We start from the raw sequence: 21511 nt of genomic DNA, 5'->3' as shown, positions 1-21511 counted from the left end.
TGGCTGGAAGTGCGGGAGAGGGAGCGACAGGGAAGTAACTTTCTACTTGAAACTGACGATATGGCCGATATTCTGAACACAGAAAGGTAACTACTTTTAGAGGGAATTGTAGTAAGGTGTAGTGATTGTTGAGTCTGTAGCAAGGAAACTGGATTTATTCAGGTTAGAGAAAACTGTCATTAAGGGTACTGGCTGCTCTTCTAAAGGATCCTGGTTCAATTCCCAGCACCCACATGGCAGCTCACACCTGTTTGTAACTCCAGTTCTAAGGGATCTGATGTCCTCACCACACATACATGTAGACAAAACACCAGTGTACATAAAATAAATCATAAAAAAGAGAATTGGATTTATTCATACATATATAACTTCAGATGGAGAGGATAAGGATATGATTTAAAAGTTGTGTGTAGGCTTGCAGAGCTGAATTTGAGCCATAGACAGAGTGTAGAGGTCTGTTAGTAGATAAAACCCAAAATTAGTGCTGAGTTCGTGAGTACTTTAAAGTAAGTATTCTACAGAGAGGGTAATTACATCTTGTTAGTGTGTGTGTGCCTGTGTAGCCATCTGTGGAGAGGGCCACCCCAAAAGCATCGGGAGAACAGTGGCTACGGTTCCTGTAAGGAACAAAGCCACCAGTTAGCCGTTAGCCTGGAAAAGCTCTCTAAAAGCCAAGACTAAGCCTGGTTTCCTTCACCTTTATTCCAGTCTACAGTTTAAGAGTTTATCCTCCAGTGTTTCTTCCTCCGTGCTGTTGTCTTAGTTCTCCTGTTACTAACTTCAGTGCCTGTCGAGTTTGGGCCAATGTTTTAGGTTTGTCTATTTAGCTATCTGCTGACATAATACTGTGTGACAGAGTTTTTCCTGGGACGGCACAACACACAAGTCCACTCATCCTAGATAGGGAGCCCACGACAGACCAAAGAATGGATGGATACCACTAGATTCCAACTTGCCGAGCCAGTGAGTTTTATTGTGGTTACTGACAGGATCAGGAATGGCTCAAAGGGAGCTGTATCGCCAAAGCCCACCTCAGTGTAGATGACAGCTCACATACATGGGAACCTGGAGCACACTACATGGCCTACACAGCTCAACAGGCCGGAGAGTGTCCCTTCCAGGTGCCTCGGTTGTTCTCACCCTGTCCAGGCAGCTTGGCTAGTTCCTGCTACTTTCAGCAAGTTATTATGGTCTGAGCTGTCTTAGTAGCTTTTCAGCTTTGACAGTCTTTGCAGCTCAGCTTCGACTTCCTCTGAGTTCTTACTGCTTACTCTGTCAGGGAGGGGCCTAGTGAATCTGGGTAGTTTCAGGGACTTCCTGAAACATTTTGAGTTGTTTGCCTTTCTTATTAAGGAGCTTCCCTGCAGGATGGAAGGTTTTTGTCTGGGAGGAAACTGTTCCACAACACCTCTCCTGTCCAGTGTGTGCTCAGACCTGGTGTTCTTCTCCTGCCTTTGTCTGTGGCTTCCTGTCTCCGAGTCGTCGTGTGTGCAATGAGTCAAGCTGCGTTTCTGAATTCTGTCCTCCATTCCCACCCAGCCCGCTGCCAACTCTGGTTAGCTCAGGCCATTGTCTTTTGTGTCTTTATTCACTTTGGATTTCCATATCATGCCCGAGGTGCTTGTAGTTGCTCCTTCAAGGCCTCCACCTCAGCTCTGTGGTCGTTGAATTCCTAATGTAGTGAGAGGTAGCGAGATCTAAGTACATACCTGGTCAATCACTTTCCTGTTGAGATGCAGCTCAATTTCTTTAAAATGTCGTCAGGTGCTTTCGGCTGTTCTTATCCTTGCTGAGCTCTCAGCACCTCCGAGGTGCTCCTCATTGTGCCGAATTTTCTACCTAACTTATCTCTCCATTCCGATTGCTGTCCCACCTAATTCTACTTGCGTTTCAGGCCTTCGCTCCGAGGTCTCTGCTGCTTTGAGCTGGGTTAAGTGTCCTTGCTGTCACCCGTGGCCCACGTGCTCTTCTTTAGTCCTATCCTTTCCATTCGCTGATGGTTCCCAGCCCCGTCTTTACTGGACTCTAAACCAGTGGTTCTCAGCCTTCCTAGTGCTGCGACCCTTCAGTACAGTTCCTCACATTGTGACCACAGCCATAAAATTATTTCATTGCTACTTCATAACTGTAATTTTGCTACTGTTAGAAATTGTAATGTAGATCTCTGATATGCAGGATATCTGACCTGAGATCCTCGTGAAGGGTTATTTCACTCTCAGAGGAGTCTGACTCACAGCTTGGAAACCCCTGCTCTAAACTGTGTGGAGTTTAGATTTGTCATTATCTAATTTTTAGTCCAGCTTTCATCTTCTGGGTACTTGGTAAATGTTGGGGGAAATTAATGGACTGCGTATATTTCAGCCTGGGAGGTATTCTTGTTGTTCTGAAACATTGTGTCAGCTCTTTGACACCGAGACCCTGAAAGGGCGATAGGATCAGAAGTTGACCAGGAGCCTGCAGATAGCAGACAGACTAAAGTAAGCAGGAGAGATCGTTATCAAAGGCTTGGGAGTCAAAAAGGGAATGAATTGTGTAGGTAATGGAATTATGCTTGGCTAATAATGAGTTGTCAAAGTTAGCCACCCTCACAAAAGCTTTTCATTAGATTGTAAAACAGAATAAATATTCTGTGTTCTAAGTGTCTGTTTACAAAACTGGGTTAACCATCAGTGATTTGGGAATGGAAGGAGAACTGGGAAGGAAGAGCGCTTAGGTTATTTTGGTTTTTCGAGACTGGGCTTCTCTAGCTTTTGAAGTCTGTCCTTAGAACTCGTTCTGTAGATCAGGCCGCTCACAGAGCCCTTCTGTCTCTGCTGAGTTTAAAGGAGTGCACCACCACCACTGCCCAACAGGAGTACGGGTCTCTATTTCAGAATAATACTTTCTTGGATCGCAAAGGTCTGCCCAAAAGATTGCCATATTCAAGTATAGCGCTGTGATTATTTTTAGTAAACTCTGATCTGTTACTAATAATTGGATGTGCTATATGAAATTTTGCTGTTTTTAAAATAAAAATAGTTGAGATTTGTTTGTATGTGTGTGAGTGTTGTCTGCATATGTGTATATGTTCATGTGTGCATTGCTTTTGGAGCAGGAAGAGGTTACTAGCAACCACGCAGATGTTGGGACTCAAACCCAGGTCCTCTGGAAGAGCGTCTCTAGCCCCTTAGATGAAATAGACGTATGAGTGGGAAACATCCGTGTTGTACAGCATACAGGAGAAGAATCGCACAGAATGAGGAGGCCTTGGTGGATTTGGGATTTTATTTTTGAGATCGTGCTTTGTTTTAGGCCCAGCTGGTTTAGAATTTACTGTGTGGATTAGGCCAGCCTTTATCTGTGTTTACCTCCCAAATGCTGGGATTATAGGTGTGACCCACCATGACTGGCCTTGAAATCTTGGGGTGCGTGGGTGTGTGCGTGCGTGTGTGTGCTGGGGAAGGGTGTAAGTGGTGGTGTGGTGGTGACATTATAGTGACTAGAAAACCACCTCTAGTATTGTTTTTTAGGAGGCCCTCCCCCCCAATTCCCTTGCTCCTTCTGAGATAAGCTCTCAGAAAATGGGACTGGGATGGGGCTTTGCCTTTAGGCTAGGCTGTCTGGACAGAGAGCTGGAGCGGGGTGAAGGGGGGAGCCTGTTCCTCCCCTCCCAGCACGGTATCCCAAGCTTACACTACTGTGCTTGGACTGTTCGTGTATGGATGTTGGTGACCCAACTCAGGGCCTCCTACCTGTGCAGCGAGCATTTGCTAACTGAACTGTCTCCCTTGTCTGAATCCTTGCCTTAGAAGAGGGTAAAACTTGTCCCATCTCTACAGGGAGACGTTGGGTGTAGGTGCTCAAGGTTCTTGTAAACTTGAACATTTTAGGATTTTGAAGGTTAGACCTTTGTGTGCCCTTAGTTTTTTTTTTTTTTTTTTTTTCTTTTTTTCAGCTTGACACAAACCAGAGGAAACCTCAGTTGATGAATTGCCTAGATCAGATTGGCCTGTGGGCAAATCTTTGAAGGCATTTTTTTGATTAGTGATTGCTATAGACAGGCCTAGCCCGCCTTGGCTTGTACCGCCCTGGGCAAGTGGTCCTGCTCCTGCCTGGAGCACCTGCCCAGACTGCCTCTGATGATGGGAGCAGCCTGGGAGCCAAAGGGCTTTGGTCGTGGTCTATCACAGGACAGATTCATGCTGTAGCCTAGCGTGGCCTGGAACTGAACTGACTTTGTGGCGCTCTTGCTGCTTCAGTGTCTGGAGTAAGGATTCACATAGGAGAGCCAAGACGACTCAGTGCATATCCTGTTACCCTGCGAGAGATGACAAGACACTAAACTGACCCCTCTCCATGTCTTAAATTTGTGCGTGACTATGATGTATGCGTGTTTGTGTAAGTGTGGGCATGTACCATGGCACACGTATTGAGGCCAGATGAGAGTCTGAGGTGTTGAGCTGCCATGCTGACCTCGAGCTGGCACAGCAAGCGTTTCACCCACGGCCTGTTGCCAGCCTCGCTCTCTATCTTAGCAGGTTTCAGTTTGGTCTCAGATGAGCATGAGAACTTCTTACGGGCTTTGGATGCTTGAGCCAGTTACGCACACACGCACGCACGCGCACACTTTTTCTTTTGCGTGTGTGTATGTATAATTGCCTAAGAATTTTTACTTAGATACATTTTAAGTGGAACTAAACTTTACCCCTCCATTGTTGTGCTGCTCGCATTCCTGCATTGTTTTGCTTTGTCTCTCTCTCTCTTTTTGTCTTAACGATGTTTATTTTATATTTGTGTCTTAGAATTTCTATTTCAAAGAAAATGTTATTTCTGTTTTGGTAAAACATCATGACCAAAAGCGGCCTGGGGGAGGAAATGTTATATTTCGGCTTATAGTTCACCTTACAGTCTAGCATCGAAGTAAGTCAGGGCAAGAACTAAGGCAGAAACCATAGAGGAGTGCTGCTTACTGGCTTATTCCCCAGGGTTTCCTCGAGTCAGGGACCCCCCAGCCCAAGGGTCGCATTGCCCACAAAGGCTGGGTCCTTCCACATCAGTCGCTAATTTAAGACAGTGTCCTACAGGTCAATCACATGGAGACATTTTCTCAGTTAAGATACTGTCTTTCCAGGTATGTGAGGCCGAGAAAAACCAAATAGTGTGTGAGTGCTTGTTTGCAGGCATGTTTGTGTAGAGCATGCATGCTTGGTGCTTGTATGGGTCAGAGGAGTGTTTGATCCCCTGGCCCTCCTGCTGGTGGCCAGGCACTGGTAGAGACTTCGTAGCACTCTTGGAGGCGCGGTCGTGGCTGCTCTTGCTTAGGAGTGACTGTGCTACATCGCTGTTCTTTACCACGAAAGAGAATAGTGGACCAAGAGAAGCCAAAGACCCTTGAGAGGGCGAGGGCGGCATAGCCTGGGGTTTTAGGAGCACAAGAGCAGCGGCTCCAGGACTCTCAGCCAGCAGTTTACAAGGCCCGTGAGCTGGTTGGATGGAGCTGGATGTTCCAGTCTCTGTAGTCTTTTTCTTGTTTATTTTTCGAGGCTGGGTTTCTCCATATCTTTGGCTGTCCTAGAACTCACTCACCCAATAGACCAGGCTGGAGACCCGCCTTCCTTTTCCTCCCAGGTGCTGAGATTAAAGGCGTGCGCCACCACTGCCTTTAATAAGTTTCATTGATTTAAAGACCACTTACCCTTCCAGCAAACCATGCCTGCCTGCATGAACAAACATTTAGAGGAAGGGGCAGGTTACAACTGTCTTTTCATGGGGAAGACTTCTTTTTACATTCCTAGTAACATACCCGCCCCCCCCCCCACATCCCTCACTATGTAGCCCTGACATTGCTAGAACTCACTACATTATCAGGTTGGCTTCAAACTCAGAGACCCACCTGCCTCTGCCTCCCTAGTGCTGGGTAAAGATATAGTGATATTTTGCTTGTGATCTAACAGATAAAGCTTGCCTGAAGATCAGAGTGCAGAGCTTAGCCATAGAGGCCAGGCAATGGTGGCACACACCTTTAATCCCAGCACTACGGAAGACAGGCAGACGGATCTCCTCGAGTTCAAGGCCATTCTGGGCTATTCAAAATTGAATATGTCTAAAAGAGAAACAGAGCTCACACAAAGGTGATCCCAGCCCTTGGGATAGCACACCTTTAATCCTAGCACTAGAGAGGTGGTGGCAGGAGTATAAGGTGGGAGGGGGCAGAAGCTCAGGAGTAGTCTGAGGATTCATGGAGACAGGATGCCCATTTTGTCTGAGCATCGGTAGAGATAAGAACTCTAGTGACTGACTGTTCTGCTTCTCTGACCTCTCAGCTTTCACCTTCTAATATCTGATTCTGGGTTTTTATTATTAAGAACAATTAGAAATTGTGCACACCACATGTCTGGCTAATTCTGCATCTTTCTTTTTTTTTTTTACGTTGTATTATGACTCCTGTTTTGTCCTTCTGCTTGTATCTTACAGGAATTAAACAAGTGCAGATGTATTGCCTGTTGTGAGGGACGGGGAATGCAAACTAAACTGTTTGTAATTTAATTGGAGAGTGACTAACATAAACTAATAGAGATAGATAGTTAGGTTTCAAACCGGAAGGTGCCTACTAACATATCAGAGCAGACCCCGGTCCCTTTCTCTCAGCATCCCTCAGTCCGTACCTGTTAGAGGGTCGTCCTGCCCAGAGTATTCCAATATTTAGGGAATCCAGCCATTATGCCAGCCCAATTTGCCTTTTGACCTCTTTGCCTCCTGGCTCTGCCTCTCCTCTCCCCTTCCACATGGTCCAGTTCATCCTGCTGCTCCTGTCCACTCTGTACTTTCCCAGATGTCTCTGCCTCTAGCTGTGTTCTCCTCTTGTCTACAGTAAGCTTTTTCCATCACATCTAGGAGGATCATAGTCTTGTTTTCTTCCTTCCTTTCTTCCCTCCCTCCGTCCCTCCCTCCCTTGTCCCTCCCTTCCTCTCTCCCTCTGTCACTTCTTTCCTTCCTCCCTCTCTTTTCCCCCTTTTGGTTTCTTAAGACTGTTTCTCTTTGTAACCGTCCTAGCTGTCCTGGAACCTGTTTTATAAACCAGGCTGGCCTCGAACTCACAGGGATCTGCCTGCCTCTGCCTCCCGAGTGCTGAGATTAAAGGTGTAAGCCACCACCTCCTGGCATAAAATCATTTTTAATTGGTAGGGATAAAGGAGTTCTCGAAAAAGGAATATATGATTTTGGCAGACAGAGTTGGGTTAGGCAAAGGCATTTTTAAGTGTAATTAGCAGAAATGTTGAGATACTACATTTGAATAAAGAATCTGGAATGGCATTGGTAAGTAGAGGAAAAGACAGAAAAATTAAGTATTGACCTCATAAATTCTTGAATGGCATACCAGTGTAACAGAACTGAAAACTGCAGAGAAAACAGCGAGTTTCTGGGCCTTATTTGGAAGAACAGCCTTTGCTTTGCTTGCTTTTGTGCACAGTGTAAAACAGCTCTGCCAGACCTGCAGTCCCCCCTTTGTCCAGGTGCTCTGAGTTGTGGGAGATGCACTCAGTCATCCTTGCTGTGCAAAACTAGTGTGTTCACACGTCAGATAGGAAGGAGTCCAAAGATGACAGCCATTCTCTACCCTGCAGTCCTCCAAAGAACATATGGGAGGGCAGAGTGTCTGGAAGTCTCCTCTTCTCTGTCCCCTGCTCTTCTGTGAGGCGCAGCTATACCCTGTTTTCCCAACCTGCACTTTAACTATCTCCCCAGTCCGTGTGGTGGGGCTTCTAGGACCTGCTGACACCAACGGCGTTTTCTTCTTTTAGTTAGACAGAAGCAAGGAGAATTTGTTTAATTTGTTCTAAGCAAAAGTGATGTGATTAATTATGTTGAAGAGATTTAATTAATGTTGCCTCTTTGAGACACAGTTTTAGCTTTTTTTTTTTTTTTTTTTTTTCCTCATGGTTTATTTTTTTTATATTTAAAAATTTCCATCTCCTCCCCTCCTCCTCCCCCTTCCCTCCCCTCCTCCTCCCCCTTCCCTCCCCTCCTTCTCCCCCTTCCCTCCCCTCCCCTCCACCCATACCTCCCCTCCCTCCCTCTCAAGGCCAAGGAGCCATCAGGGTTCCCCACTCTATGCTAAGACCAAGGTCCTCCCAACTCCCCCCAGGTCCAGGAAGGTGATCGGCCAAGCTGAGAAGGCTCCCACAGAGCCCGTCCATGCAGAAGAATCAGAGCCCAGAGCCATTGTCCTTTGCTTCTCAGTCAGCCCCCGCTGTTGGCCACATTCAGAGAGACGGGTTTGGTCGCATGATCCATCAGTCCCATTCCAACTGGAGTTGGTGATCTCCCATTAGTTCTGTCCCACCGTCTCCATGAGTGAACGCACCCCTCACGGTCCTGACTTTCTTTCTCATGTTCTCTCTCCTTCTGCTCCTCATCAGGACCTTGGGAGCTCAGTTCAGTGCTCCAGTGTGGGGCTCTGTCATTTTCTTCATCTATCGTCAGGTGGAGGTTCTTCAAATACGTGGCACAATCAGTAGGAACTCTGTCAACAAATGATGCTGATGCTGAGATTCACCAATAGCCTGGTGCCTTCACAATGAACACGACTGGGGTGAACCTGACAATTCCAGTAGTTAAGACACTGGCAACTTGGTCGTGTGCACAGACTCCTGGGAAATTCAGCAACATTCTCAACCTTCCAATAGCCAAGTGAAATCTCGTTGGCTTCATTGCTTCTTCTTCTTTTCCCTCTCGTTCCTGACTTTATCCCTCATGTTCTCGCTCCTTCTGCTCCTCATCAGGACCTTGGGAGCTCAGTCCAGTGCGCCAATGTGGGGCTCAGTCACCTTCCCCATCTGTCGCCAGATGGAGGTTCCCTCACGGTCCTGACTTTCTTTCTCATGTTCTCTCTCCTTCTGCTCCTCATCCGGACCTTGGGGGCTCAGTCCGGTGCTCCAATGTGGGGCTCTGTCATTTTCTTCATCTATCGTCAGATGGAGGTTCTATGGTGATATGCAAGAAATTCATCAGTATGGCTATAGGAACTGGCCTTTTCAGGCTCCCTCTCCTCAGCTGCCCAAGGCACTAACTGGGGGCGTCTCCCTGGAAACCTGGGAACCCCTCTAGGGTCAAGTCTCTTGACATCCCTCAGGTAGCTCCTTAAATTAAGATATATGCTTCCCTGCTCCCATATCCACCCTTCCTATATCCCAAGCACCCCATTCCTCCGAGCTCCCCCCGTTCTCCCCTTCACACTTTTCTCTCCCCATCTTCCCTTGGCCCAGTCTTGCCCAACCCTCAAGTTCCCAATTATGCCGGGCGATCGTGTCTACCTCCAATATCCAGGAGGATTACTATATCTTTTTTTGGGAGTTCACCTTCTTATTATCTTCTCAAGGATCCCAAATTTATAGGCTCAATGTCCTTTAATTATGGCTAGAAACCGACTATGAGTGAGTACATCCCATGTTCATCTTTATGGGTCTGGGTTACCTCACTCAGAATAGTGTTTTCTATTTCCATCCATTTGCCTGCAAAATTCAAGATGTCATTGTTTTTTACCGCTGAGTAGTATTCTAGCATGTATATATTCCACAGTTTCTTCATCCATTCTTCCACTGAAGGGCATCTAGGTTGTTTCCAGGATCTGGCTATTACAAATAATGCTGCTATGAAGATAGATGAGCATATGCTTTTGTTGTATGATTGGGCATCTCTTGGGTAGATTCCCAAGAGTGGAATTGCTGGGTCCTGGGGTAGGTTGATCCCGAATTTCCTGAGAAACCGCCACACTGCTTTCCAAAGTGGTTGCACAAGTTTGCATTCCCACCAGCAATGGATGAGTGTACCCCTTACCCCACAACCTCTCCAGCAAAGGTTATTATTGGTGTTTTGGATTTTAGCCAATCTGACAGGTGTAAGATGATATCTCAAAGTTGTTTTGATTTGCATTTCCCTGATAGCTAGGGAGGTTGAGCATGACCTTAAGTGTCTTTTGGCCATTCGAACTTCTTCTGTTGAGAATTCTCTGTTCAATTCAGCACCCCATTTTTTAATTGGGTTAATTGGCATTTTGCCGTCTAGTCTCTTGAGTTCCTTATATATTTTAGAGATCAGACCTTTGTCAGTTGCAGGGTTGGTGAAGATCTTTTCCCAGTCAGTAGGCTGCCTTTGTTTCTTAGTGACAATGTCCTTTGCTTTACAGAAGCTGCTCAACTTCAGGAGGTCCCATTTATTCAATGTTGCCCTTAAAGTCTGTGCAGCTGGGGTTATGCGTAGGAAACGGTTCCCTGTGCCCATTTGTTGTAGAGTACTTCCCACTTTCTCCTCTATCAAGCTCAATGTGTTCAAATTAATATTGAGGTCTTTAATCCATTTGGACTTGAGTTTTGTGCATGGTGATATATATGGATCTACTTTCATTCTTCTACAGGTTGACATCCAGTTATGCCAGCACCATTTGTTGAAGATGCCCTCTTTCTTCCATTGTGTACTTTTGGCTCCTTTATCAAAAATCAGGTGTTCATAGGTTTGTGGTTTAAGATCCGGGTCTTCTATACGATTCCATTGGTCAACTTCTCTGTTTTTATGCCAATACCAAGCTGTTTTCAATACTGTAGCTCTGTAATAGAGTTTGAAGTCAGGGATGGTAATGCCTCCAGAAGAACCTTTATTGTATAAGATTTTTTTGGCTATCCTGGGTTTCTTGTTTTTCCATATAAAGTTGATTATTGTCCTCTCAATCTCTGTGAAGAATTTTAATGGGACCTTGATTGGGATTGCATTGAATCTATAGATTGCTTTTGGAAGAATTGCCATTTTTACTATGTTGATCCTCCCAATCCACGAGCAGGGGAGATCCTTCCATTTTCTGGTATCCTCTTCAATTTCTTTCTTCAAAGACTTAAAGTTCTTGTCAAATAAATCCTTCACTTCCTTGGTTAGAGATACTCCCAGATATCTTATGCTATTTGTGGCTATTGTGAAAGGTGATACTTCTCTGATTTCCCTCTCTGCTTCCTTATCCTTTGTGTATAAAAGGGCGACTGATTTTTTGGAGTTGATCTTGTAACCTGCCACGTTACTGAAGGAGTTTATCAGCTGTAGGAGTTCTTTGGTGGAGTTTTTGGGGTCGCTTATGTATACTATCATATCATCTGCAAATAATGAAAGTTTAACTTCTTCCTTTCCAAATTGAATCCCCTTGATTCCCTTATGTTGTCTTATTGCTATTGCTAGAACTTCAAGCACTATATTGAAGAGATAAGGAGAGAGTGGACAGCCTTGTCGTGTTCCTGAATTTAGTGGGATAGCCTTGAGTTTCTCTCCATTTAATTTGATGTTAGCTGTCGGCTTGCTGTAAATAGCTTTTATTATATTTAGGAATGACCCTTGTATCCCTAATCTCTCCAAGACCTTTATCATAAAAGGGTGCTGAATTTTGTCAAATGCTTTTTCAGCATCTAATGAGATGACCATATGGTTTTTTTCCTTCAGATTATTTATATGATGGATTACATTGATAGATTTTCGTATGTTGAACCAGCCCTGCATCTCTGGGATGAAGCCTACTTGATCGTAATGGATAATTTTTCTAATGTGTTCTTGGATTCGGTTTGCCAGTATTTTATTGAGAATTTTTGCATCAATGTTCATGAGTGAGATTGGCCTGTAATTCTCTTTCTTGGTTGAGTCTTTGTGTGGTTTAGGTATCAGGGTAACTGTAGCTTCATAGAAGGAATTTGGCAGTGACTCTTGCGTTTCTATATTATGAAATACCTTAAGGAGTATAGGTATTAGGTCTTCTTGGAAGTTCTGGTAGAATTCCGCATTGAAACCATCTGGTCCTGGGCTCTTTTTGGTAGGGAGGTTTCTGATAACAGTTTCTAATTCTTCGCGACTTACAGGACGATTTAGAGCATTTACCTGGTCCTGGTTTAACTTTGGTATATGGTATTTATCTAAAAAACTGTCCATTTCTTTTACATTTTCCAATTTTGTGGCATACAGGCTTTTGTAGTAAGATCTAATGATTCTCTGAATTTCCTCTGTGTCTGTGGTTATGTCCCCCTTTTCATTTCTGATCTTATTAATTTGCGTGTTCTCCCTCTGCCGTTTGATTAGTTTGGCTAAGGGTTTGTCAATCTTGTTGATTTTCTCCAAGAACCAGCTTCTTGTTTCATTGATTCTTTGGATTGTTTTCTGTTTTGTTGATTTCTGCCCTCAATTTGATTATTTCCAGTCTTCTACTTCTCCTAGGTGAGTCTGCTTCTTTTTTTTCCAAAGCTTTCAGGTGTGCTGTTAAGTCACCAATGAGCGCTTTCTCCGTTTTCTTTAAGTGGGCACTTAGTGCTATGAACTTTCCTCTTAGCACTGCTTTCATTGTGTCCCATAGGTTTGAGTATGTTGTGTCTTTGTTTTCATTAAATTCAAGAAAGACTTTAATTTCTTTCTTTATTTCTTCCTTGACCCAGGTGTGGGTCAGTAGTTGACTGTTCAGTTTCCATGAGTTTGTGGGCTTTCTGGGGGTAGCATTGTTGTTGAATTCTAATTTTAATCCATGGTGATCCGATAAGACACAGGTGGTTACTAATATTTTTTTGTAACTGTGGGAGTTTGCTTTGTTACCAAGTATATGGTCAATTTTCGAAAAGGTTCCATGAGCCGCAGAGAAGAAGGTATATTCTTTCCTATTTGGGTGGAATGTTCTATAGATGTCTGTTAAGTCCATTTGGTTCATTACCTCCATTAAGTCTTTCAATTCTCTGTTAGGTTTCTGTCTGATTGACCTGTCCATTGGTGAGAGAGGAGTGTTGAAGTCTCCAACTATTAGTGTGTGTGGTTTGATGGCTGCCTTGAGTTCTAGAAGTGTTTCTTTTACATAAGTGGGAGCTTTTATATTAGGGGCATAGATATTCAGGATTGAGACTTCATTCTGATGGATTTTTCCTGTTATGAGTATAAAGTGTCCCTTTCCATCTCTTCTGATTGATTTTAGTTTGAAGTCAACTTTGTTGGAAATTAGTATGGCCACACCCGCTTGTTTCTTAGGGCCATTTGCTTGATAAACCTTTTCCCAACCCTTTACTCTGAGTAGGTGCCTGTCTTTGTGGTTGAGGTGTGTTTCTTGTAAACAGCAAAATGTTGGATTCTGTTTTCGTATCCAGTCTCTTAGCCTGTGCCTTTTTATAGGTGAATTGAGTCCATTGATATTAAGTGATATTAATGACCAGTGGTTGTTAACTTCAGTCATTTTTAGTAGTAGAGTTTGTGTGTTTCCCTTCTTCTAGTTGTGCTGGTGAAGGGTCGCTAGATGCCTGAGTTATTGTGGGCATTGTTGGACTCCTTGGTTTGTGATTTTCCTTCTATTACTTTCTGCAAGGCTGGATTTGTGGCTGCGTATTGTTTAAATCTGTTTTTGTCCTGGAATATCTTGTTTTCTCCATCAATGGTGAATGCAAGCTTTGCTGGGTATAATAGTCTAGGCTTGTATCCATGTTCCCTTAGTGTCTGTAGCACATCTATCCAAGCTCTTCTGGCTTTCATGGTTTCCATTGAGAAATCAGGTGTAATTCTGATAGGTTTCCCTTTATATGTTACTTGACCTTTTTCCTTTGCAGCTCTTAATATCTGTTCTTTATTCTGTATGTTTTGTGTTTTGATTATTATATGGCGTGGGGATGCTTTCTTTTGATCCAGTCTATTTGGTGTTCTGTAGGCTTCTTGTACCTTCATAGGAACATCCTTCTTTAGGTTGGGGAAGTTTTCTTCTATAATTTTGTTGAATATGTTTTCTGGGCCTTTGAGTTGTAATTCTTCTCCTTCTTCTACCCCAATTATTCTTAGGTTTGGTCTTTTCATGGTGTCCCAGATTTCCTGAATGTTTTGTGTTAAGAATTTGTTAGATTTGTTTAATTCTTTAATCTGTGAGTTTATTTCCTCTATAGTATCTTCAGAGTCCGAGATTCTTTCTTCCATCTCTTGTATTCGGTTGGAAATACTTGTCTCTGAAGTTTCTGTTCGTTTACTCAGAGTTTCCATTTCCAGTCGTCCCTCAGATTGTGTTTTCTTCAGTACCTCCATTTCATTTATCAGGTCTTGTACTGTTTCCCTTACCTGTTTGATTGCTTTTTCTTGTTTTTCTTGTTTTTCTTGGGTATCTTTGAGCGATTTATTTATTTCGTCTACCTTTTTGTTTGTCATCTCCATTTCTTTATGGCAGTTTTTTACCTCCTGTTTAAGGTCCTCTATTATTTTCATAAAGTACTGTTTAAGGTCGGTTTCTTCTATATCTTCTGGGGTAGGGTGTTCAATTCTTGTTGTTTCGGGATGTCTGGCTTGTGGTGATGTCATATTGCCTCTCATGTTGTTGGAGGAGCTCATGCATTGGCGCCTGCCCATCTCTTCCTTCAAAAGGAGCCCGGAGGCGTTTGGTGTCCTAGACCAATCTTTGCTGTGACTGAAACTGGTTGGATCTCCCCAGTGCCAGAGGAGGACCTATTCCTTGCGTCACAATCTGAAGAAGCCCGCACTCCCTTAAAGGAATCCTCAGACCTGCCTGGAGGCCAGAGTCTGACCCCTTTGGGTGGATGGCCTTAGAACAGGAGCAGGACACCTGAGAACACTAAGGAAAACTTGGGAGACACAGGGACCGGGGAACCTACACAAGCCTGCAGAGGGAAGTGGGGGTAGGGGGGTCTGTGCTCTCTTCCAGGGCAGGTTGCCCCAGGGTCCGCATTCACTCACCAGTTCAGATGGAATGTCAGGGCACAGGATCAGGGATCCCAGGCAGCCCAATGTCGCAGCCCAGACAAAAGGGCCAAGGTGGGGGCAGGGCGGGATGGAATACCACACAGCGAACCCGGCAGCACAATCTGAAGGAGCCCGCACCCCTCCGCAGGAATCCTCAGACCTGCCTGGGGGCCAGAGTCTGACCCCTTTGGGTGGATGGCCTTAGAACAGGAGCAGGAACCTGAGAACACAGTTCAGATGGAATGTCAGGGCCCAGTTTTAGCTTTTTAAAAACTAATAAGCAGACGAATGGATTTTGTTCGGATGTTTTCATACATATGTTTTTGTTGATTCTCACCTGTGATGTCCCCTCCTCCCACACTAACCTTCTTCACCTTCATGTTGCCTGGACTTTGTTAACCTTGTTTCTTCTCTCCACCCTTCCTCTGGAAAGAGGGTGAAAGATGATTTGGTTATAAGTACCTTAAAGATATGAAGGTGTGGAGTTTGGCAGGAACTGGCTAGGCAGATTTGGAGATTCATGTCCTTAATGACAACCATGTAATCACAGGAGGACTGTAGGTTTGACAGAGCTTTGTTTACAGAAAAGCTACTCCTATATGGAAGATTTGCCAGGTGTTCCTCAGCTCATGCAGGTGCAGGTACATGTTGCCCAGATGAAGATGAAGATGAAGGTCAGCATCAGCACCACCTTTTGTGTCCTGGCTGGACTGTAGAACAGGTTCAGAAAACACTGAATGATTCAGGCCACAGAAGGGATGAAGGCCAGGATGTTTCCGACTTCTTCCTGGGTGACCTGTAAAGAATGTTCTGTGAGGTGGGGACAGGATGGGGAGGACACCCGTGCCCTCCAGGGACAGACCTGCTGGAGGCTGGAGCTCAGCACCTCTTCTCTAGGCCGCTCTTCACCTGGGAGGAGGAGCTCACGTGCTCAAAATGCCTCTTTGTTTTCTGAATGACGCTGTCGGGCCGCGAGGCCAGGCCAGTGCACGTGGTGTCATAGGAAGCTATGAAGTCCCTGCACAGAGTCTCCAAGAGGCAGAAGACTATGGCTGCTGGACCCTGGCGATACAGGCCACATCCCCTGATGAAAAGTAGATAAGGAATTCAGGCTTTCTGCAGAACCTCAGCCTGAACACTGAGCCATTGGTAAAAGTCAGTGGAGGCTGAGAGGGCAGTCCGTCCCTCACCCGAACTGCGCTGGCAAAAAGGATCACGGCATAGTCTTCAAATGAGGACACCTTGCCCCACAGCCGACCTCCGTCCGCCTTGGCCACCACAGCCACCTGGCAGCCGGGTGCAGGTCAGCAGTGACCGGGCTGCAGAAGGAGTTTTTAGCTCTTTTGGATAAAAACTAAGCAGTGAGATTTATTTACTCTTATGAAAGTATGTGTGGTATTATAAGGAAACACCCACATGTCTTCTTGCATTCCCATAGGAACGAATGAAAATTCCTGCTGTCCGACTTGCTTCCTGGCATAGTGATGCTGTTAGTGTTCTAGATTTTGGCCAATTTAATAGTTATGTAGTGACATCATGTAGCTCACAGTCCCAGTGACACGTGGTGTGAAACATATCTTTGCATGGATATATTTTGTTTTTTGAGACAGGGTTTCTTGAGACAGTTATGTATAGCTGGCTGTCCTGGAACTCTCTCTGTAGATCAGGCTGGCCTCAGAGATCCTCCTGCGTCTGCCTCCCAAATCCTGAGACTAAAGGCGTGCGCCACCACTGCCCAGCCTTCTGTATATTTTTTATTGTGAGGTCTTTGGCACATTTTAAAATCTGGCTTTGTTGCTGGTCTTTAAAGGAGCTTGCATTACAGTGGTTTTCCTTTCTAGTCTTCATATATCCTTTGAAGAACTCCAGTGAACCTGGCATGTCAGGTTTCCTTTGACGTGTGACCTTTGTGCGCTCTCTCTCTCTCTCTCTCTCTCTCTCTCTCTCTCTCTCTCTCTCTCTCTCTCTCTCATCTATCTATCTAATGTAATGTAATCTAATCTAATCTATCTGAGAGAGGGTCTCACTACTGAGCTCTGACTGCCCTGGAACTCACCGTGTAGCCAGGCTGCCTTGGACTTGCCTCTGCCTCATGAGTGCTGGGATTAAAGGGATGAATTGCTACACCTGGCTAAATTCTTGCTCGTGAAAATAAATGAATCAAAACTGGTGAAGAATCAGTCTCCCCAGGAACAGTGTGTTAAAATAACAATGGTGAGGTCCTGTTTTTCCTTGTAATCCCCTCCCTGTGGAGATGGAGAAATGACAACCTGTAAATTTTGCAGCCAAGACGGGCCTGGAAACTTGGTAGTGACCAAGCTTGCAGCGCTTAACCTTGAACTTCTGTCTTTTGAGCATTTAACCTCACTTTCTCGTACTGTGCCTTGTTAGAGAATTTAAATTTAAAGGAGGCAGTTAAGATTGGATTTTCAGTTTCTCAATGCTAGTGAGATTGCTCAGCAGGCAGAGGCGCTTGCTGCACAAGCCTGATGGCCTGAGTGCAGGCTCCAGAACGCACGGAAAAATCAAAGGAAAGAACCGACTCCACGAAGTTGTCTTCTGACCGCTGCGTGCATGCCCCACCCCTCCACACACACACACACACACACACACACACACACACACACACACACACACACACACACACACACACGGAGAGGGAGAGGTGTGAATGCAGACTATTTCAGTAATCTAAAGACAACAGTTTCATGTTGAAATGATGTTTTGGGTATATTGGGTTAAGTACAATATGTTACTGAAAGTAATGTCACCTGTTGCTTGTTATGCTTTTAATGTGGCTGCTGGGAAATGCGAATATTTGCAGATGACATTGTATTTCTGCTGGTGAGATGTGGTTGAGACCATCTCCTCAGTTATCATATGATTATGGCCTGGATTAGGGTAACACTTGGGAAGAGAAAGTAAGAAGTTTTTAAGGGATTGTTCACATACAGGATGGTGTGCCTCCAGTACAGCTTTGTGCTGTGGGAACTCCTTCAGCCAATAGCCTTGGGGACGCTAGCCCACTTTGGGTGTGGTTCCGTGTACGATAAATGCAGACATGGGGCATCTATGAGCCCTTTGGCTTCTGGATTCAGTTCTGGTTCCTATCACACACAGAGGACTGTGGATTGCTACCTATTCTGTGAGTTTACCCTGTTATAAATAAACCTTTATACTCCATTCTGGGCTAGTGTGGAAATGTTCTTATTGCAACAGTTTTATAGTAATAAGAAACTATTGACGGCAAGGCCATATTGCTTTCTTTGGATTTTTTAGGATACAGATCACTAAGTTCTTATGCCTGATAATTTGATGTCACAGTTTTACTAGCTAGCCGTGCTCTTCCTACATGGCGAGGGAACGGGATCTAGTCTTCCTGTAGTTCTCTGTAGTCGTCTTCTGTCTTTATTTAGATCCTGTGCTAATCCTGTGAGGATGGCTCCACCGCCTTCCCTCAGGTCTGGAAGTGGTAACAGTACGGATGTGCTTGGCTTCAGAGCGGTAACGTTGCGGCTTACCGATCTGCCCCAGTAAGGAGAGCCTAGGTCTCTGTGATCCTGCGTTTGGTTGACATGAAACGAGTAAAGAACAATCATTGAGATTAAATGTGTGTGACAGATTTCGATCTGTATTGTGTGCTCAGTGAAAGAAATGTAGAAATTTGACCTAAAACTGAGAAAGGAAAAAAAAAAAGGGAAATTTTTTCCTGTCATCATGATTTTTGTGTGTACAATGTTTATTTGTTTCTGTTTTTGTTCTTTTGTTGTTTTGTCTTTTTGGGGTGATCAGGTTTCATTTTGTTGTCCTTGCTACCCTGGACTTATGTGCAGACCACACTGGCCTCCAGCTCACTGAGATCTGCCTCCCTCTGAGCTGAAATCAGAGGCGCGGGTAACCACACTCAGTCTTCTTATGTAGTATGTGTCTAGGAATTGAGCTAAAGTTCATGGAGAAAAAAGAAGATTTCTAACAGTTTTAAATATTTTTTGTCTTTTCAGATAAAATCAAAGACAAAATTAAAGAGAACGACAAAGAAAAAGAGAGAGAGAGAAAGAAACACAAAGTAATGAGTGAGATCAAGAAGGAAAATGGAGACGTAAAGATTCTGCTGAAAAGTAAGTTTGTACTCAGTGAACTTTGTCTGTATTAATAATGTTCAGTATACTGGTTAGCCAGGCGACTGGGATAAGGAATGCTATCTGATACTGATTTTTTTTCTGAGAATGAAGTGAAGAGCAGCCCTAGCGCTGGGCTTGTAGTCTGCATGCTGCCATGCTGCCATAAAGAGTCATCAACGCTTTTACGGGTAAGCTTATATAAAAACAAGTTGTATAGTTTGATGTATGCATTATTACTTTTTAACCATTGATATAATTTGAAATAAAAGGGCACAGTAACCTTTGGCATGAGAGGGATGGTGACGAATGCTCTCCGTACAGATTACAGTGGAGTCGCAGAGCAGGGCTGAGAAGGACAGTTCACCCTGAGCTAAACCAGAAGGGGCGCTGTCTCATTCTTTTCCTTGCTTGCTGAAGAGTATCTTGTTTTTGTTTTTTTCTTTGCAAGACAGGGTTTCTCTGTGTAGTCCTGACTGTCCCGGATCTCACTCTGTAGACCAGGTTTGCCTCGAACTCATAGAGATCTACCTGCCTTTGCCTCTGCCTCTGCCTCTGCCTCTGCCTCCGCCTCCTGAGGCTGGGCTTAAAGAAAGGCCTGTGCAGCTGGGTGGGTGGTGGCGTATGCCTTTAATCCCAGCACTCGGGAGGCAGAGGCAGGCAGATCTCTGTGAGTTCGAGGCCAGCCTGGTCTACAAGAGCTAGTGCCAGGACAGGCACAAAAAAAAGAAAGAAAGAAAGGCCTGTGCTGTTTGTTCAGTTCTTCAGTTAGTGTTTGTACATGGGAAAGGGTAGGGAGAAGAATTTGGGGGTAGTATATTGGACAGCAACATAACAAATTCTCTAAAAAAAAAAAATCAGAACATATCTTAGAATAGAGATAAGAACAGTCTCAAATTCACTTAGGTGGTAAGGTATGGATCAGTGACATTCTTTTGTTAGGAAGCTGGGAAGGCATTGGCTATTCTGTTAGATTGATAGTTGTTAAAAAAAAATCTAACAAAACAGCTGAGGGTGGTGCACACCTGTATCCCAGCACACAGAAGGTAGAGGCAGGAGGATCTCTTGAGTTTGAGGCTAGCCTGGTCTACAAAACCAGTTCCAGGACAGACAGGGCTGTTAGTTGTTGATCAGAACCCTTTGACTTTCATCAGTTTCAGATTGGACTTGGTAACAGTTAACGTTTATATCCACAAGGAAGAAACAGCACTCTGCTGTATCTGGTGTGGAACACAGCAACTAATTTTTATTACTTACTCCATTTTCATTTCATTCTTTGTCATATTTACAAATATCCTTTGTTTCTTTACATAATAAACTTTTGTACAAGTTAGATGTTTTATTCAGAGATTTATTTTATGTCCGTGTGCCTGCGTGTACATATATGTTCATCACATGCATGCAGTGTCTTCAGGGATCAGAAGTGGTGTCAGATCTCCTGGAACTGGGGTTACAGGTGGCTGTAAGCCCCTGGAAGAGTAGCAAATGTTCTTAACACTGAACCAGCTCTCCAACCCCAGGATGGTCTTTGCTGTCATATTCTTTACACCATAAAAGAAATGTATCCCCAGTTAGGTGATGACTTCTTGGTTAATGTTTTCAATCCTTTTGTTCTGTTTATTCTGCCCCTTTGGTTTTGTTACTGTTGTTGTTTTATTTTCTTTAAATTTTTATTTACTTCTTTCCCTCCCTCCCTCCCTCCCTCCCTCCCTCCCTCCCTCCCTCCCTCCCTCCCTCCCTCCCTCCCTCCCTCCTGTCTTTGGAGCTCTGGGTTAAAGGTGTGTACCTCATGCCTGCTGTAGTTGTATCTGTTTGTTTTTTAAAATTGGTGTGTATGAGTGTTTTGCCTGCACATGTGTATATGTGCTGTGTCTGTGCATGGTGCTGGTGGAGACCAGAATACAGTGTCACAGTCCCTGAAACTCGAGTTACTGCCATGTGAGTGCCGGGAGCTGAGCTCAGGTTGTCTGCAACCATGGAACCATTTTTCCAGGCCCCTGGGCTTCATGGGTCCAAGATGGGCCTCACACTGGGTGTGCAGGAATGGCCTTGCCCTTCTGACCCGCTCTCCGTGCTCTCCACGGCCCAGTGCTAGGATGGCAGGCGGGCATACCACACCCTTGTGTGTGGTTCAGGGAATAAAGCCCTCCCTGCTTCCTCTCGTGTTTCCATTGTGCTGTGGAAGCAGACTGTAGACCTCTGAGGTTGGGCTTGAGTAGCTGTGGTGTCATTCATACTCCAGTGTTTACATGTCTGCACCCTACTGCCTCAGCCAGATACTTGTTAGTGCTTTATTTGAGTGTGCAGTGATACACATTAATGCTATTAGAGCAGCAGTCTGTGGCCTCAGAATACTTAGGCTCACATAATTTTGGCAACTAGATCCATAGGGATGGTATATATGAAAATATCCCCTTGAACTGAGAATTTTCTAGGAATATACAGTATTTACCTTGATTTTGAAGTGACAGAAAATTTAGGAGACATTGTGAAGTGAATATAGGTGGAACTAGCGATGCAAACAAAGAGAATGAATGAAGTAGGTTTAGAATGAATTCGTAACCTTTGGGATGACCAGAAAACTTTACAGAAGTGTTACTGTACAGTGGAGGTAATTAATATTAATATTGCTGTGCAGATTATGTGAGTGAAAGTGTGGGATGTCAAATTCAACAAGTAGA

At 44.5% G+C, this 21511-nt stretch overlaps 1 protein-coding gene and 1 pseudogene across 1 annotated transcript in view; one reads left to right on the top strand and one right to left on the bottom strand.

The window, feature by feature from the left end:
* The window catches only part of Rsbn1l (round spermatid basic protein 1 like), a 65373-nt gene that overhangs the window by 8944 nt on the left and 34918 nt on the right, over positions 1–21511 (top strand). Inside the window, exon 2 of the mRNA XM_038315327.2 lies at positions 18714–18830. Within this exon, the coding sequence (XP_038171255.1) occupies positions 18714–18830 (117 nt within the window). The remainder of the gene's footprint in view (positions 1–18713; positions 18831–21511) is intronic.
* On the bottom strand, positions 15291–18311 carry LOC119804026 (annotated as a pseudogene).

This window comes from Arvicola amphibius, chromosome 18 (genome assembly GCF_903992535.2).
Source record: "Arvicola amphibius chromosome 18, mArvAmp1.2, whole genome shotgun sequence".
Classification (NCBI taxonomy): Eukaryota; Metazoa; Chordata; class Mammalia; order Rodentia; family Cricetidae; genus Arvicola; species Arvicola amphibius.
The sequence above is the reverse complement of the archived record's forward strand: the minus strand, read 5'-3'. Positions and strand labels throughout refer to the sequence as shown.